Genomic DNA, 19,262 nt, shown 5'->3' on the forward strand with positions numbered 1-19,262 from the left:
TTGAGCAGATCCAGACCACCTATTTCATAACAAAACACATTAGCTCCTTGATATGACCCTCCCCCCACCCTCTAACATACGTCGTATTACTATGTAAATGAAGCAGTTACCTATGCTGGGAGTGTTAGTGAATATTCATAAGGCTATTAAGCATGCTCTGTGTCCACCTGTAGACCGCATCCCATCATACTTTCATTCCTCGCTGCCAGGACTCTAATCTCTGCCCTTGAGATGTACCAAAACTCTGTAACCCAGAGACTTTGCTAAAATATGCAGCATCTCTGAAGTTCACTCCAGCTTCTCTGTTGGCTAAAGTTAACCCTTATACCTCTGGTTTCACACTTCAGCTCAAATTTGTAATTCATTTCCCTCAGTACTGCGCTGTTGCTTTGGACCAGGGTTATATTGCAGGGCTCTGTGGAAACTTCCTTCTGAATTTTTGCGTGAAACTAAACCAAGGTGTGTGAGGAGCAAATCTTCGTGGCAGGATTGCCAAAAACGTAATGAATTATTGGCATGCCACTTCTTTCTGCCCTCTCCCATCCCTGAAGCTCATAGATTGGCATCTGGAGGCCAGTTTTGGCCCTGGGGACCCCTCTTCCTTAACCCCTTCCTCACTCTAGACCTGTATTTTGCTGGGCTTTTATTGATAATATGTTGTGAGAGAAGAAGATATTGGATTTATATCCCACCCTCCACTCCAAATCTCAGAGTGGCTTACAATTTCCTGTATCTTCTCTCCCACAACAGACACCCTGTGAGGTAGGTGGGGCTGAGAGATCTGTGACAGAAGCTGCCCTTTCAAGGACAACCTCTGCCAGAGCTATGGCTGACCCAAGGCCATTCCAGCAGCTGCAAGTGGAAGAGTGAGGGATCAAACCCGCTTCTCCCAGATAAGAGTCCGCACACTTAACCACTATGCGAAACTGCTTTCGCCAGAAAGTCCAAGATACACAACTGACATTTTATAATTTTTATTAGTTTAAACTACTAAAAAAAAAAGCAATACAGAGAGCACATAAAAAAAAAGGTGGGGAAGGGGCATTGACAGAATGGGGAAAACAGAAAGCAGTACAAATATATCAGTTATAATTCTCTCTTAATAAAATACTCAAGTCATTCTACCTGCAAATGTAAAAATCTCCCTATATTTTACCTTCCTTTCTTTCATTACCCCCAAAATTTTTTTTTCAATAAACTAGTAGTAGGAATATGAATCTAAACAATTCTTCTTAAACACAAATAAGTATAGCAAGTTCTATCTCAACGCCAATTTTGTCTAATGTAACTTAACCCTATTATAGGCACAAATTAGATTGTTGGTTTAACAAAACGCTTATTAAAACAAGCACATAAAAATCATATCTTTATCCTTAACAAATTACATAAGAAACAACTTAATAGTTTGTCTATCTCAGTCTAAACGGTTTCTCCAAAAGAGCACGTTAGAAACAAATCTAGCAAGTTACCAAATCTACCAAGTTGCAGAACATTTATGCTGTCCGCCTTTTCAACCATTAATCCAGCTTTTACATCAGTATGAGCAATTTCACTAAATAAGCATACTGTAGATACATCTACTATATAAAAAAAGAAAATATGTGTTATCTGCACTCTTTAGCATAAATCCAAATTGACTATATATTTAATTACAATTTTACCAACTCTCTTATTTCTTCAAAATCTCCCTTATTCTTTTAAAATCGGATATCTGTTCATTATTAATAGTTGCATGTTTGTTTACCCACAAACCCTCCCCACCAACTACACTACTACTGCTAATCCGTTTGGTCACATGCGTGGCCTGCAGCTATCAATAACGTATATTTTGAGACTCTTCCCCTGCTGCAAGAGATTTTGTGCTTCTGATAAACTGAGGCAGATCATGAGAAGGGGGTCAGGAAGGGTTGCATCAGTGCCTAGTCCTCATGGCCCTTACTTACACACTCGGGGAAATGCTGATTTGATGCTTTGGGGTCAGGCAGCCATTTTTCTGCAGGCCGGTTTGGCCACGGATCCTGGAGAGGGTTTTTTCCCCCCCCTTCTGTTTTCTGGGCTTGCAGCAGGGGGTCGCTCTGTGTTTGGTGGGGAAGTACTTGTGAATTTCCTGCATTGTGCGGGGAGTTGGACTAGATGACCCTGGAGGGCCCTTCGGACTCTATGATTTACAAGATTATGCATGAGATGGAGAAAGTAGAGAAAGAAGTCCTTTTCTCCCTTTCTCACAAGAACTCGTGGGCATTCCATGAAATTGCTGAGCAGTCGGGTTAGAATGGATAGAAGGAAGTACTTCTTCACCCAAAGGGTGATTAACATGTGGAATTCACTGCCACAGGAGCTGGTGGCAGCTACAAGCATAGCCAGCTTCAAGAGGAGATTGGATAAAAATATGGAGGAGAGGTCCATCAGTGGCTATTAGCCACAGTGTGTGTGTGTGTGTGTGTGTGTATGGCTTCTCTGATGTTCTTATGTGACACAGAGTGTTGGACTGGATGGGCCATTGGCCTGATCCAACATGGCTTCTCATGTTCTTATGTGACACAGAGTGTTGGACTGGATGGGCCATTAGCCTGATCCAACATGGCTTCTCTTATGTTCTTATAATTCTATGAAATGGAACAAATTAACACAATATTGTTGTTTTTAAATCTAGGAGGTTGTTGTGCATAAAGGAGGTGGAGATTCTTGGGCATGTGACTACAGACTGGGATTGTTTATATGAAGACTTCACTCGCCACCCTGCCGTGGTTGAAAATACACTACAAATCTTTGTTAAGGTAAGAAATGGTGACACTGTGCTTAGGCCCCGTGTTTGAGTAACAGCAGTCCTTTAGATCCAGGTGGGCAACCGTGCTGGTCTGAAGCAGCAGAACAAGATTTGAGTTCATTGGTACCTTTAAGACCAATAAAGGTTTGTTCGAGGCATTCCAAATGCAAGCACACTTTCTCAAATACATTGAAATGGAAGTTACCAGTCCATATATACAGGAAGAAATTGAGCAGCAAATTAGCATACAACATAATGAAGTTGTTTTAACAGCCGCAAGCAGGAATAACAAGTTTATATGGTCACCATTTTTAAAATTTAGTTTGGGGGTGGAGTGGGGTGGGGGGTGGAAACAGTTAAGCAAATATGTTGAGATTGGAGACTGATGTGTAAATGTATCCCTCTTAGTTGTGGAGTGCTAAGAGTAATTGACCAGTATCATGTTGTTACGCTCCATCCATCTCCTCTCAAGCATGGGGGTAACCAGGGCTTTTTTTGTAGCAGGAACTCTTTTGCATATTAGGCCACACACCCCTGATGTAGCCAATCCACCAAGAGCTCACAGGGCTTTTAGTACAAGGCCTACTGTTAGCTCTTGAAAGATTGGCTACATCAGAGGGGTGTGGCCTAATATGCAAAGGAGTTCCTGCTACAAAAAAAGCCCTGGGGGTAACTAACAGCATCCTTTCCTTTGAGGTGGGGTGACTGATAGTGCAGTGTTTTGTCCCGTTTCAGTCTACCATTCCAAATGACATTATTTCTACTGTTTCATTACATTACATTACCATCAGTATTCTAACCTTCTGTTTAGCGATGCAAAGCGTAGTGGAGAAAGCTCTTGCAAATTTTTGTAAGTTTTATTCTTCTTGCAAGGCTGAGCTCAGCCCTTCCCACACCAGATTTCCGAAGCTCAAACCACTATCCCTGTTTCTGCAACTCGCACGCTCCTTCGTTACTCAGAACTTGGCCCTTTTGTGTGTAGCCCAGCAAATCGGTACTGTCTCTGGACCAGGGGTGGAATTCTAGCAGGAGCTCCTTTGCATATTAGGCCACACCTCTCCAATGTAGTCAGTCCTCCAAGAGCTTACAAAATAGAGCCTTGTAAGCTCTTGGGGGATTGGTTACATCAGGAGTGTGCGGCCTATTATGCAAAGGAGCTCCTGCTAGAATTCCACCCCTGGTCTGGACCCTGCGTTGCTTCCCCTGGAGGGGAAGTGCTTTGATGCAGAGAGATGCTGCCATTACCCAGCTTTCAACCTGTCATCTGTTGTGGGAAGAGCGTGATGCTTTCACCGGAAAGTCCAAGATACACAATTGCAGCACTGCTAAACTTGAGGACAGTAGAATCCTAGAGACCAACAGGAGTTTTAGAGTATGAGACGAAGGGAGTTTTGACTCTTGAAAACTCACTCTCCAAAAATCTGGTTGGTCGCTCAGATGCCCCTGAATTTGAATCTGGCTCTTCTGCTGTGGACCAGCACAGTTGCTCTCCTGGGACTACGATCACAACAGTGAATTATGAATTGAATGAACTATTTTGATCCAGAAGTCGTGGTGCTCCTCTGAGTTGTTGAGCGTTAATGTGTAGTCTCACAAACCTGAATATATAAATAAGGGCTTGGAATACATTTTTATCTTAACTTTACGGCCCTTTTTGGGGGAAGCCACGGCAAATGGTGTCTGGGTAAGTTCAATTGTGGCATTTAGTGGCATTTTTTTGCAGCCTTTCAAAAGTTGCCGCTTATTCCCGACAGGACTACGGGCTCTTAAAATTCCACAAAAAAGAGGGCTCGGGACAAGAGATGCTGAGGAAGATCCAGTTCAGTGATGCAGAGTCAGCAAAGGTAATAACATCAAAGCCTGCCGTTCCTTCACCCATAATTACCCATTTAGCATTTTAAATACAAATACACTTCTGTTTGAACCATCCGTATCCGTTGTCTTCAGGACTGGTAATCACAGCTGGTTCTGTGGTGTAATTCCCCAAGCAGCCTGAAACGTGCTTGCCTTGATGTAACCCGTGATTCCTGAAAACCATTCCCACTGCAGTTTGACATCTGCACGAGTCTGTCCTTGGAGACAGTTCAGCAGGGCTTTTTTTGTAGCAGGAGCTCCTTTGCATATTAGGCCACACCCGCTGGTGTAGCCAATCCTCCAAGAGCGTACAGGGTTTTTAGCAGGGCCTATTGTAAGCTCCAGGAGGATGGGCTGCATCAGGGGTACATGGCCTAATATTCGAAGGAGTTCCTGCTACGAAAAAAAACAACCCGCTGGAGTTCAGAAACTTCAGCTGGTGCCAAATTCAGTGGCCTGTTGGTAACCAGGCTCTGCTTGTTGGGACAGTGTTACACTGGTCCTGAAGCCTCTTAGTTGGTGGCCTGTTTGTTTCTTGGTCCATTTCAAGGCGTTGGTGCACCTTCCAATTAAAACAGTCAATGGTTGATCACATGACCTGACATTCTTGACTGTCTGTGCCTAGGTAGGGTTAACTAAAGAGACACTAAAAATGGTGGTCTCTCCTACTCTTTGGCAATGGAATTTTGAAGGAAGTGACTAGCTCACACCTGTAGACTTCACCTGTTGTATCTGTGGACTGCCGTGCTTGTTTCTTACTGGAGAGCCAGTTTGGTGTAGTGGTTAAGTGTGCAGACTCTTATCTGGGAGAACCAGGTTTGATTCCCCACTCCTCCACTTGCACCTGCTGGAATGGCCTTGGGTCAGCCATAGCTCTGGCAGGGGTTGTCCTTGAAAGGGCAGCTGCTGTGAGAGCCCTCTCCAGCCCCACCCACCTCACAGGGTGTCTGTTGTGGGGGAGGAAGGGAAAGGAGATTGTGAGGCGCTCTGAGACTCTTCGGAGTGGAGGGCGGGATATAAATCCAATATCTTCATCTACCTCACAGGGTGTCTGTTGTGGGGGAGGAAGGGAAAGGAGATTGTAAGCCGCTCTGGGACTCTTCGGAGTGGAGGGCGGGATATACATCCAATATCTTCATCTACCTCACAGGATGTCTGTTGGGGGGGGGGGGGAAGGGAAAGGAGATGGTGAGCCGCTCTGAGACTCTTCGGAGTGGAGGGCAGGATATACATCCAATATCGTCATCTACCTCACAGGGTGTCTGTTGTGGGGGAGGAAGGGAAAGGAGATTGTGAGCCGCTCTGAGACTCTTCGGAGTGGAGGGCGGGATATACATCCAATATCTTCATCTACCTCACAGGATGTCTGTTGGGGGGGGGGAAGGGAAAGGAGTTTGTGAGCCGCTCTGAGACTCTTCGGAGTGGAGGGCGGGATATAAATCCAATATCTTCTTCTTCTTACTGGATGCGTTCCATGGCACTATTGTAGAAATATGTGGGACTTTTAACGGTTTTGAATATACTCTGAGAATTGTTTGGAATTTACTGTGATGTTTTTTTTAACTCCTGTTTGATCTAAGGTTAGACCACTTTACACAGAGGCTCGTGTTTGTCGGTTACACCCACCTGGAGACTGGCAGCCCTAGCGGGAGGAAGTAACAACCCACTTGGGTCTTGCAGGCTAATAATGCCCTGAGACAGCAGTTTCCAGCTGTTGGAAGTGCCGTTTGCTGCTCCCAGGGGACTCATAAAGAGCCGTTGCTTCTCTCTCCATGAAATGCTGGTTCCCTGTTTCGTTCTTCTCGGCGAAGGCTTTTGTGAGTTTTAAGAGGCGGCTAATAAAACATTCCCTTTGCTTTTCAGAGGGTTTGCCGTGCCATCAACGAAGCCCGAGCATCGCGGCAGCAGCAGAAGCTGGTGAAGCAGGCATCTCTCAAGCTGAGCAAGCCTCAGGGACCTTCTTAACTTGCAGCCGATTCACTGAGGTGGCCTTCCCAGGGAAGGGGTTTCCCAGAAACCAGGGGGTGTGGTCTGCAGGGGGGCGGGGTTCCTCTGCCTTTCCACCCCCAGCTCCTTAGACCGACCGTCACCTCCGAAAAAAATCACTGCTGTGCCTTCTTGAAAATCTCGGCGTATAATAATTTCCTGCAACAACAAAAAAAATACAAGAGAAGGGTAAATTAATCATGCCTGCTTTATTTTTATCACTAAAAAGCGACCAAAATATTTTTAAATTTTTGTTACAGTTGGCAATATACGTTGAATGAGTGTATTAAGTTCACAAACAAAACCATGTTCTGAAAATCTGCCTAGTTTGTCATGGGATACATTTTATAATGTTGGAAATGCTTCTTAGAGTTTATGGGGTTTGGGGGGAGATCTTTTTTTTTCCTTTTATCTTTCAGCGAAAGACAGTGCACTTTGAAAATGTATTCCGGGTACAAAATGTTTATCTTCCAAGCTTTACATGAAATCTGGCTGCTCTAGAAATGAAGACACGGCTTGAGAAACACACCGTGCTGCTCTTTCACGGGGTGTAGGCTTAAAAGAAGGACGCAGCGCTTTCAACAGGTGTGCTGACTCCGTAGCCTGTGTGTAAACCCAGCTCAGGGACACGACAGTGTGCATCGTACGAAAGCACATATATTTACTGATTGCACAAGTTAATCTGTTCAAGTTAACTGCCGCGCAAACGAAGCCAGTCAGCAAGTATATAATCATGTTCACCTCAGAAGCACCTCTGAATCCTTTGCATGAACATTAGGCTGCTATTCAGCAAGGCACGTTAGCTGCGGGATTAACTCACTGCTTTGTTTACAAGAGCTTTTGCACTTTGGCAGCAGTGGGGTATTATAAAGCGAGTCCTCTTTACTGACTAGGTATCGAATCCAGTAGTCCCACTGTTGGTGTTTTGCTGTACAAATGAAGGGACCCCTGTTGAAAATTCAGCATTGTGCAAGTATTTCTATGCCCCTCCAGTGGCTTTTCCCCCATTTGCAAACATTCTGCTTTAGGTATCTTTTTTTTTTTTAAAGTGTCCATTTCATTTTTGGTAGTTCCACAACCAGGCTCCAAAATTGACTAAGAGCATCGAATGCATGAATTCTTTTCAATGTTGTTCAGCCAGTCGCTTCCCAAAGAAGAAGGCTTAATGGCCAAAGCTGTAATAGCAGCACAAAGCTGTACCCAAGTGCTGTTTTGAGAGCTGGTATCGAATTTTTGAGAAACCAGACTTTTCTTTATCGTGGCCAATGCGAGTTCTGGGGGCTGATAATTGTACTGCTGTATACTGGTGTGTTGTTTTTTTTTCTTTAAAGGAAAAGTTATTTTTTTTTGTTGCAATATTGTTTTTAGTGTGTCTTTCTGCATCACGTTACACTTTATTTTGACATGTCAAAAGAGATGACAAGCCATGAAGTCTGGCTGATTGGTTAATAGGCGGAAGGACTCCTCAGAACTGTCCGTGGGTAAGCACTCTGTACCTGGCGTGTTTTCCTTTGCTTCCATCCTTCTGTGTACAATATTGCCAAATAAATGATTTTATATGCATTTTATTTGTGGCATTTGTGTCTAGCGGTGGCTGAGATTTGGGAACTTAATATGGAGCAGGGGGGGGGAATCCCCCCCACCTCTTCTTTACAACAAATAGTTTATTCGGTAAAAAGAAATTTGGATGCAAACCATAAACTTGATTAATTTGAAGGGCTCTTTTGAGTGATTTGAAGTACTTGAAGGGCTGTCATAGAGAGAGAGGATGGTGAGGAATTGTTTTCTGTAGCCCCAGAAGGTAGGACCAGAACCAGTGGGTTGAAAACAAATCGCAAGAGTTTCCGGCTCAACATTAGGAAGAACTTCCTGACCGTTAGAGCGGTTCCTCAGTGGAACAGGCTTCCCTGGGAGGTGGTGGACTCCTTCCTTGGAGGTTTTTCAACAGAGGCTAGATGGCCATTTGACAGCAATGAAGATCCTGTGAATTTAGAGGGAGGTATTTCTGAGTTTCCTGCATTGTGCAGGGGGTTGGACTAGGTGACCCTGGAGGTCCCTTCCAACTCTATGATTCTATTAGGAAGAACATCCTGACTGTTAGAGTGCTTCCTCAGTGGAACAGGCTTCCTCAGGAGGTGGTGGGCTCTCCTTCCTTGGAGGTTTTTCAACAGAGGCTAGATGGCCACCTGACAGCAATGAAGATCCTGTGAATTTAGGGGGAGGGGTTTGTGAGCTTCCTGCATTGTGTGCAGGGGGTTGGACTAGATGACCCTGGAGGTTCCCTCCGACTCTATGATTCTATGATAGCAAAGAGGCTCTATCGGATCACCTTTTCTAATGAAGAAGTGACCAGTGACTCACAAAACCTCCTCCCCTGCCACAAATTTTGTTAGCCTTTAAGGTCCTACCAGACTCTGGCTCTTTTTCATTTTCTGATGATTTGCTCTTAAACTGCGTCCGCAAGGTGGATTCAGGTGGGCAGCCGTGTTGGTCTGAAGCAGCAGGACAAAGTTTGTGTCCAGTGACACCTTTAAGAGCAACAAAACACTTCATTCAGGATACAAGCTTTTGTGTGCAGGCTCCTGAAGGCTTATACTTTGAATACAACCTTGTAGTGCGACTGGACTCGAACTTTGCTCTGCTTCCCACAAGGTGGCAGTGTTTGCAAACTGGTTGTTCCTGCTGCTTTGGTATTTGGGTAGCATTCCAAGTACCAGTGAACATTTTTTAAGGAGGTGGAGGACTTGATCTAGTTACTGATAAAAGTCAGCCTATATAGGGAAGTTATGAAGAACAAGAGAAGGGGGGGGGGAACGCACATTTAAAAGGTTCGGTTAGAACAATTGGGGAGGGACGGTGGCTCAGTGATAGAGCACCTGCTTGGTAAGCAGAAGGTACCAGGTTCAATCTCCGGCATCTCCAACTAAAAGGGTCCAGGCAAATAGGTGTGAAAAACCTCAGCTTGAGACCCTGGAGAGCCATGAATGGGGCTGTGGCTCAGGGGTAGAGCACCTGCTTGGTAAGCAGAAGGTCCCAGGTTCAATCCCCGGCATCTCCAACTAAAAGGGTCCAGGCAAATAGGTGTGAAAAACCTCAGCTTGAGACCCTGGAGAGCCTCTGGCAGTCTGAGTAGACAATACTGACTTTGATGGACCGAGGGTCTGATTCAGTATAAGGCAGCATCATATGTTCATATGTCTAAGGGGAGGGACAGTGGCTCAGTGGTAGAGCATCTGCTTGGTAAGCAGAAGGTCCCAGGTTCAATCCCTGGCATCTCCAACTAAAAAGGGTTTGGGCAAGTAGGTGTGAAAAACCTCTGCTTGAGACCCTGGAGAGCCTCTGGAAGTCTGAGTAGACCAGAGTGTCTTTGAAGGACCGAAGGTCTGATTCAGTAGAAGACAGCTTCATAAGTGTTAGGGAGGGATGGTGGCTCAAGGATAGAGCTTCTGCTTGGTAAGGAGAAGTACCAGTGAACATTTTTTAAGGAGGTGGAGGACTTGATCTAGTTACTGATAAAAGTCAGCCTATATAGGGAAGTTATGAAGAACAGGAGAAGGGGGGCGGAACGCACATTTAAAAGGTTCGGTTAGAACGATTGGGGAGGGACGGCGGCTCAGTGATAGAGCACCTGCTTGGTAAGCAGAAGGTCCCAGGTTCAATCCCCGGCATCTCCAACTAAAAAGGTTCCAGGCAAATAGGTGTGAAAAACCTCAGCTTGAGACCCTGGAGAGCCATGAATGGGGCTGTGGCTCAGTGGTAGAGCATCTGCTTGGTAAGCAGAAGGTCCCAGGTTCAATCCCTGGCATCTCCAACTAAAAGGGTCCAGGCAAATAGGCGTGAAAAACCTCAGCTTGAGACCCTGGGGAGCCTCTGGCAGTCTGAGTAGACAAGACTGACTTTGATGGACCCAAGAGGGTCTGATTCAGTATAAGGCAGCATCATATGTCTGATTCAGTATAAGGCAGCATTCAGCAGTATAAGGCAGTCTAAGGGGAGGGACAGTGGCTCAGTGGTAGAGCATCTGCTTGGTAAGCAGAATGTCCCAGGTTCAATCCCCAGCATCTCCAACTAAAAAGGGTCCAAGCAAATAGGTGTGAAAAACCTCAGCGTGAGACCCTGGAGAGCCGCTGCCAGTCTGAGTAGACCAGAGTGTCTTTGATGGACCGAAGGTCTGATTCAGTAGAAGACAGCTTCATAAGTGTTAGGGAGGGGCGGTGGCTCAGGGATAGAGCTTGTGCTTGGTAAGGAGAAGGTCCCAGGTTCAATCCCTGGCATCTCCACCTAAAAAGGGTCCAGGCAAGTAGGTGTGAAAAACCTCAGCTTGAGACCCTGGAGAGCCGCTGCCAGTCTGAGGAGACCAGAGTGTCTTTGATGGACCGAAGGTCTGATTCAGTAGAAGGCAGCTTCCTAGGTTCATATGTTCAATACATGCCTCAGCCCCCATGTTTATACCGAGTTGTGCCATCAAGTAGCTTCCAATTTAGGGTGACCCTATGAATTACCGTACTCCAATCCCCTAACCGAGGGAGGCAAGATTGAAGACCACCCGAGAGAGAGCCTTCTCAATCGTGACCCCTTATTGGTGGAACCAGCTCCTAGAAGAAGCAAGAGCCTTGCGGGACCTTGCCCGGTTCCGCAAGGCCAGTAAGACAACTTTGTTTCGACTCGCCTTCAACGGATAGCAGTATGCCCAAGAGGGCTGAAGACACTGGAAATAACACTAGCACCAAATTGTTTTAAAATGTTTTCATTGCTTATATTTGTTTCATGTTTTAATTATTAAGGCTCTGAATTGTACATGTTTTTATTGTTGTGAGCCGCCCTGAGCCCGCTTTGGCAGGGAGGGCGGGATATAAATCCAATAAGATAAAATAAATCCATCTCATGTTGATTCTTCCTTTTTTTTCCTGCCGCCTTCAGCTTTTCCTAGCATGGTTATCATTTCCTGTGATTCCTGTCTCCTTGTAACCAAAGCATTATAGCCTCAGTTTAATCGTCTTAGCTTCTAGGGAGAAGTTCAGGCTCTATTTTCTCTAGAACCTGCTGGTTAGTCTTTTTGGTAGTCCACTGTACCCATAAACGTTATCCTCTATCACCACATTTCAAAGGCAACAGAACTTTAATGGGGGAGGGACGGTGGCTCAGGGGTAGAGCATCTGCTTGGGAAGCAGAAGGTCCCAGGTTCAATCCCTGGCATCTCCAAAAAAGGGCCCAGGCAAATAGGTGTGAAAAACCTCAGCTTGAGACCCTGGAGAGCCGCTGCCAGTCTGAGCAGACAAGACTGACTTTGATGGACCCAGGGGGGTCTGATTCAGTAGAAGGCAGCTTCATATGTCCAATTGTCTTGATTGTTTAAGGTCCCAATTCAAGGTGCTGGTTTTGACCTATAAAGCCATGAACAGCCAGGGATCAGAGTATTTAACATAAGAACATCAGAGAAGCCATGTTGGATCAGGCCAATGGCCCATCCAGTCCAACACTCTGTGTCACACAGTGGCCAAAAAATTTATTTACACACACACACACACAGACACACACACACACACACATATATATATATACACACATATATATACACCCTGTGGCTCATAACCACTGATGGACCTCCACTCCATATTTTTATCTAACCCCCTCTTGAAGCTGGCTATGCTTGTAGCCGCCACCACCTCCTGTGGCAGTGAATTCCAAGTTATTCACCCTTTGGGTGAAGAAGTACCTCCTTTTATCTATTCTAACCCGACTGCTCAGCAATTTCATCGAATGCCCACGAGTTCTTGTATTGTGAGAAAGGGAGAAAAGGACTTCTTTCTCTACCTTCTCCATCCCATGCATAATCTTGTAAACCTCTATCATGTCACCCCGCAGTCGACGTTTCTCCAAGCTAAAGAGCCCCAAGCGTTTTAACCTTTCTTCATAGGGAAAGTGTTCCAACCCTTTAATCATTCTAGTTGCCCTTTTCTGCACCTTTTCCAATGCTATGATATCCTTTTTGAGGTGCGGTGACTAGAATTGCACACAGTATTCCAAATGAGACCGCACCATCGATTTATACAGGGGCATGATGATACTGGCTGATTTGTTTCTTAATGTGCACATGACAGCCTCTCTTTACTCTTGTCCCAGCTTGGCATGATGCCACACTGTACCAGCTAGGCACAGAGAGAGCCTGTATCCTGTCAGATAGGTAAGACAGATGACCGAAGAAGGCCACACAGAGATGCTCAAAGGTAGTAAGGCCTAAAAGTTTTCAGATAGGCAGATTTTATGTGGCAATAGCGAGGTTTACTTGTGTTATGTTTGTTTGCCTGTGGCTTGAGTGATTGTTTGCCTGTGGTTCTGCGACACTCCTTAACCTAATAACATTTGATTTATATTTCAAGCCATGTCTGGAATCACTGACTTGAACATAGATGCATCCCGGAACGAACTCTGAGAGTGGAAAACCAAGGCCTTTTGCTTTCGCAGAATAGATGGAGGGAGGGAATTCTGCCTGCTTGACTCCTGGAGTGGCTGTTTCAGCACCCGAAGAAGGAGGTTTTGGACCTCTTATCCTTAGAGGTACATGACAGAGGGAGGGCCTTTTTGGTGGCAGCCCCACAGTCGTAGAAGAACCTCCCCAGGGAGGTGTGTCTGGCTCCCTCACTTTTTTGACATTTAGGAGGCCGTTGAAGGCTGATTTCATTTAGGAGTGCATTGGACTTAATTTACTAGTGGTCTTACATTGTGATTTTAAATTTTTATTTTTAATATGTTTTTTATCTACATTGTAAGTCAGCTCGGCCTCTGTAAGGAAGAAAGGCAGCTGTTAAATAAAGAAACCTTCAGATGTGAGGAGTCTGATCATGAACGACAGGGCCGCCTTGGTGGTGGCTCCTCTGTCACAGAACAGGAAATTAAGGCATGCCAGGAAAAAAGCAGTTCTTCACATAGCGTATTAACTTCAGGAAAGCATTCTACTGATAAATCTCTTTTAAAAACGAGAGTGAGGCAAACAGAGAACAGATAAGGCCCACTGATACCTACTGGAGATGAGCTAAAGTATATAGTTTGAACAATTAACGATGGAGCCATGATGTCAAGCCCCATCATTTTGGCTAACCATAGCAGGCCGGGTAGTTGCCCACAGCTCTGACCATTCTCCATTATTTACAACTTAGACACGTAGGCACTACCATCTGGCAGCAGATACTGAAAGGGCCTGTTGTGTCTCAAGGATGTACTCTCCAATTTCACAGGCTCACTTATCTTTTCACAGCACAGTGTGAGAATGCTTTTGTAGTAGGAAAGGTAGTTGTTGCTTTGACCTCTGAACCTAAGAGTCAAATGAAGCGCCTTAAGTAACGTTTTATGATACCCTGTATAGCAAGCGTGTAACTTTTTTGTATCTCAATAATTCCACTAACTCTGTTAGTGGAGCACCTTTGAATTCCTGAATAAACAAGTTTATTTGAAAGCAACAAAGGACTTCATTATTGGGAATCTCGGGGCTTGACATATGAGATGCATGGCCTTCAGTCTGACGTCCAGCTTGTAAATGCCGCAGAGCATCTGATTGGCTGCTGTTGAAGATGGGAGTTCTGGATTTTGGTCTTGAGTCAACGAAGCCAACTACGTCAGCGAATACGGGCTTCCACCACTGCTCAGTGTTTACTAGAAGACCTTTCTCCTTCAATGTGGTGCCCAGTGGGAGTATTTCAAGTGTCAGGACCACCAGTCAAAACTTGCAAGACTCAAGCGGTTGTCTCAACAGTGTTGGAAGTTCATCCGGATGCTTTGCAAGAGCGCTAATCTCTTAGCTAGCTATGGTTTCCAAGGAGCTGTTCAAGAAGACCTCTTAACATCTGAAGTTCATAAATATTCAGGGAAAGCGGTGCGAGACCACGGTGTGTGCCTTGAAAACGAGGAGTCTGAACTCCTAGTGCAGCAGCCAAGGGAGACTTTCCCCTTAATTTTCAGGCGGTCCAGAAATAGATTTCGCTTAACATGAAATGCAAAACACTACAGAACGAGGGCTTCAAGATGCGTTGCAGATACAGCTTTTTAGATTTTAAGATTTATCTATTGCAGTTTTAAAAAAAAAATATTAAAGACCTGTAACCGGAGCAACGTGGAAAGGGGAAAGAAAAGAGGAGAAATGGAAATACTCTGAGGAAAGAATTATACCGGCAACCGGGTGTTCTCTAATGCTGTGTTTTGTTGGGAGAGAGAGTAAATGTGCGCCGTTCTCAAATATCCCGCTGGTGGTCCAGGAGTTAAGTGGCTCTGTAATTCATTATGCATGCTGTACCGCTAAGCACGCTCTCTCTTACAGGTGAGGCTGCTCTTCAGAGCAGAGTCTTCCAGGTCAGTGCCTTATTCACCAGGAAAAGGGGAGCGGGTGCATGAGGCTGGGCCCAGCGTCTTCCCTAATGAAGGCTGTGTCAGCTTTTCATTACAGACGCAGGATTCTACGAGAGCTCCGGCATTTGAATATTCCTCTGTGCAAAGGATTTGTCTGCAAAGGATTGTGGCGAAATCAAGAGCGACCCATGCACACAAACTCTGTACAGCAGAGCCGACAGTCTGATATCTTTCCTGCTAAATTCCCGGTTAGACGAGCCCCGTGGCGCAGAGTGGCAAAGCTGCAGTACTGCAGTCTAAGCTCCGCTCATGAGTTCGATGCTGGTGAAAGACGCGTTCAGGTAGCTTACAGAATCAAAGAGCAACCGGTGTACAAATAGTACTGTAAATGCAAAATAATCACCAGAGTAAGACAACGCTTTAGAAAGATAGCAAGGTTTCTATATTCTAAGAAGTCAAAGTTAAACAAATAAGATAAACGCAGCTACGAAGAGTCCCTCCACAAATGATGGCGTAGTTCCACGGGTTTCTGTCTCTTAAAGGGCCAACAGTCCCACTTTAAATTCCAAACCGCAGCTTCTGTAGATAATAAAGTTTGTCTCGTTTTGAGTCATAAAGGCTTCAATAGCGTTGAAAAGAGACAGAACGCTCTTGGCAAAATAAAACTCGCCACGTCTAGAACTTGCTGGCGGTTTCGAAGCCTTCCTCTGCTCTTTCTCTTATACGTATGCAATATTTCCACGGAGCCACAGTGTAAACATCAGTTCAACGAACAAAGTGTTGTATCTTTTCTTCACTGCAACAGGCTCTGGCAAGAAGATGTCGTGATGTTACATCACCCCATGGGTCAGTAACGACTCGTTGCTTGCACAGGGGACTATCTTTACCTTTACCTTTTAATTCCCAGTTTACTGTGCTAAGGAAGGAACTTCTAGAGCGCAAGTTGCTCAGCTTCAAACTTCCCCTGATTCTGGGCCTTCATCACGGCAGAGAAAGAAGCGTAAAGAGGGAAGGGGAGCCTTCGGTCCACTCGGGTGCCAAAGTTTTAATGACCGTGTTCCAATTGTCTCTCTACCTGTGACACCTGGGTATCCATCTCAATTTTTCCATTCTTCCCAGGGAGACAATGATTAAAGATCTGGAGACGCTGATCAATGGCAGGTGGCATCAGCCATTGTTTCTGCAACCAATCAAAGCGTGCGTGTGAAGATCGGCAGAGCCAAAAGAGAAAATGGAATGTTTGTGTGTGTGAGAGAGAGAGCCCACTCTGGATTCAGTTTTGTTTTGTTTTTTTGGGGGTCATATGGAAGATGACAGGAACAGAAATGTATACTCTTATAGGGCTGAACTTGTATTCCCGTTTTTAGACTCTGGGTTTTCAACACAGCACATTTCTTTACCTACATTTGCCTCTCTGGTCTGGGGATTCTGGTGCCCTGATTCTGGTAGTGTTCAGATGTGCCCCTGTTGTCCTGGAGGGGATTCATATACAGAGAGAGCGAGAGAGAGAGAGATGTGAATCTGACCCCAGCTCCTGCCCTGTTCCAATGCAAGAGGGGGCTGGAGAAACCGGTGGAGCAGAGGCCCAGGAGAGGCTATTAGCTACAAGGTATTGATGGAACACTGTGACTGGGGCAGTGATACCCTGTATTCTTGGTGCTCAGGGGGCCCACAGTGGAAGGGTTTCTGGAGTTCTTTTGGCCCTACTGGTGGACCTCCTGATGGCACCTGGGTTTTGGCCCCTGTGTGACACAGAGTGTTGGACTGGATGGCCCACTGGCCTGATCCAACATGACTTCTCCGATGTTCCTATGTCTGGGGCAATGCTTTGTATTCTTGGTGCTTGAGGGGGCAACAGTGGGAGGGCTTCTAGTGTCCTGGCCCCACTGGTGGACCTCCTGATGGCACCTGGTTTCTTTGGCCACTGTGTGACACAGTGCTGGACTTGGATGGGCCATTGGCCTGATCCAACATGGCTTCTCTGATCTTCTGTCTGGGGCAGTGATGCTCTGTATTCTTGGTGCTTGGGGGAGGGCACAGTGGGAGGGCTTCTAGTGTCCTGGCCCCACTGATGGACCTCCTGATGGCACCTGGGGTTTTTGGCCACTGTGTGACACAGTGTTGGACTGGACGGTCCATTGGCCTGATCCAACATGGCTTCTCTTATGTTCTTATGTGACACAGAGTGTTGGACTGGATGGGCCATTGGCCTGATCAAACATGGCTTCCCTTATGTTCTTATGTGACACAGAGTGTGGGACTGGATGGGCCATTGGCCTGATCCAACATGGCTTCTCTTATGTTCTTATGTGACACAGAGTGTTGGACTGGATGGGCCATTGGCCTAATCAAACATGGCTTCCCTTATGTTCTTATGTGACACAGTGTGTGGGACTGGATGGGCTGTTGGCCTGATCCAACATGGCTTCTCTTATGTTCTTATGTGACACAGAGTGTGGGACTAGATGGGCCATTGGCCTGATCCAACATGGCTTCTCTTATAGTCATTACCTCTTCATTTGGCCTTAATGGAGACTTCAGTGGCTTAAAGTCAAGTTAAGACCACTTTTCCCCCCACACCAGGATGGGGCTTTTCAGTCAGGGTGCAGGGGGGGGGGAAGGGATTTCCCCTTCACTGTGATCCCCCACATCGCCTGCATTCTTCATTTCACAGTCTTTTGGTGGTGTCCAGCCCTCAGGTGGCTTGCCTCTCTTCTACCAAGGTGAGGATGTTCTTGGTGCCTCTAACCTGGTGGAATGCTTTATCAGAGGACAAACATGCTCTCTGGGACCTTGTTAGCTTCCTCAGGTGTTGCAAAAGCCCTGTCTTCCAACAGAGCATGATTAAAATGTAGAATTCGCTGCTAGAGCATGTAGTGATGGCCACAGGAATAGACGGCTTTAAAGGGGGATTAGATAGATTAATGGAGGATAAGATTTATCAATGGTTACTAGCCACGGTGACTGAGGGGAACCTCCATATTCAGAGGCACTACACCTCTGAATCCCAGAGCCAGGAGGCAACTTCAGGGAAAGCATCAGTCTCTCTGCCCTGCTGTTGGCCCTCCAGAAGAACTGGTTGACCACTCTGTGAGACAGGATGCTGGACTTGATGGACCCTTATTGGTGCGATCCAGCAGGACTCTTCTGATGTTCTTATGAAGGCCTTGGCCTCTATGCCCTGTTGGCCATCCAGAGGAACTAGTTGCCCACTGTGTGAGACAGGATGCTGGACTTGATGGACCCTTATTGGTCTGATCCAGCAGGACTCTTCTGATGTTCTTATGAAGGCCTTGGCCTCTATGCCCTGTTGGCCATCCAGAGGAACTAGTTGCCCACTGTGTGAGACAGGATGCTGGGCATGATGGACCCTTATTGGTGCGATCCAGCAGGACTCTTCTGATGTTCTTATGAAGGCCTTAGCCTCTATGCCCTGTTGGCCATCCAGAGGAACTAGTTGCCCACTGTGTGAGACAGGATGCTGGGCATGATGGACCCTTATTGGTCTGATCCAGCAGGACTCTTCTGATGTTCTTATGAAGGCCTTGGCCTCTATGCCCTGTTGGCCATCCAGAGGAACTAGTTGCCCACTGTGTGAGACAGGATGCTGGGCATGATGGACCCTCACTGGTCTGATCCAGGAGGGCTCTTCTGATGTTCTTCTGAAGGCCTTGGCCTCTATGCCCTGTTGGCCATCCAGAGGAACTAGTTGCCCACTGTGTGAGACAGGATGCTGGACTTGATGGACCCTTATTGGTCTGATCCAGCAGGACTCTTCTGATGTTCTTATGAAGGCCTTGGCCTCTATGCCCTGTTGGCCATCCAGAGGAACTAGTTGCCCACTGTGTGAGACAGGATGCTGGGCATGATGGACCCTCACTGGTCTGATCCAGGAGGGCTCTTCTGATGTTCTTCTGAAGGCCTTGTGTTCTTCTGAAGGCCCCAGCCTTAGTGCCCTGTTGTTGGCCCGCCAGAGGAACTGATTGGCCTCTGTGTGAAACAGGATGCTGGACTAGATGGACCACTGCTCTGATCCAGCAGGGCTCTTCCTACATTCTTAACGGGCTTTTAATTAGTCATTTTGTATGTCTTGCAGTTCTCGGTTCCACCAGATCTGTTGGGCTGTCGGATGCAGCTGTGTTTTGACAGGCGGTTGGTTTTAAATCGTGTTTATATCTTTATCATTCTGGCCTTCAGGATTGTCTACCAAACTGTAGTTTACTTAGTTGTAAGCTACCCCGAGCCTCGCTCGTCGAGGGAGTGGCGGCTACGAATGCGATAAACAAATACACCAGAGCGGGCAGGGCACTGCGGC

At 46.2% G+C, this 19,262-nt stretch overlaps 1 protein-coding gene and 1 non-coding gene across 3 annotated transcripts in view; both read left to right on the forward strand.

The window, feature by feature from the left end:
- The window catches only part of VPS13C (vacuolar protein sorting 13 homolog C), a 189,993-nt gene extending 181,823 nt beyond the window's left edge, over positions 1–8,170 (forward strand). For both annotated transcript variants that reach the window (XM_060259893.1, XM_060259892.1), the window contains 3 exons: positions 2,654–2,777; positions 4,522–4,611; positions 6,485–8,170. In XM_060259893.1, coding sequence (XP_060115876.1) covers positions 2,654–2,777; positions 4,522–4,611; positions 6,485–6,586 — 316 coding nt within the window. In that variant the 3' untranslated portion in view covers positions 6,587–8,170. The remainder of the gene's footprint in view (positions 1–2,653; positions 2,778–4,521; positions 4,612–6,484) is intronic.
- A 2,176-nt stretch (positions 8,171–10,346) lies between these two features.
- Positions 10,347–10,418, forward strand: TRNAT-GGU (transfer RNA threonine (anticodon GGU)). The gene has a single exon. It is a non-coding gene; the product is annotated as a tRNA-Thr (tRNA).
- The last annotated feature ends 8,844 nt before the right edge of the window (positions 10,419–19,262 follow it).

Source organism: Heteronotia binoei, chromosome 19 (genome assembly GCF_032191835.1).
Source record: "Heteronotia binoei isolate CCM8104 ecotype False Entrance Well chromosome 19, APGP_CSIRO_Hbin_v1, whole genome shotgun sequence".
In the NCBI taxonomy this organism is placed as follows: Eukaryota; Metazoa; Chordata; class Lepidosauria; order Squamata; family Gekkonidae; genus Heteronotia; species Heteronotia binoei.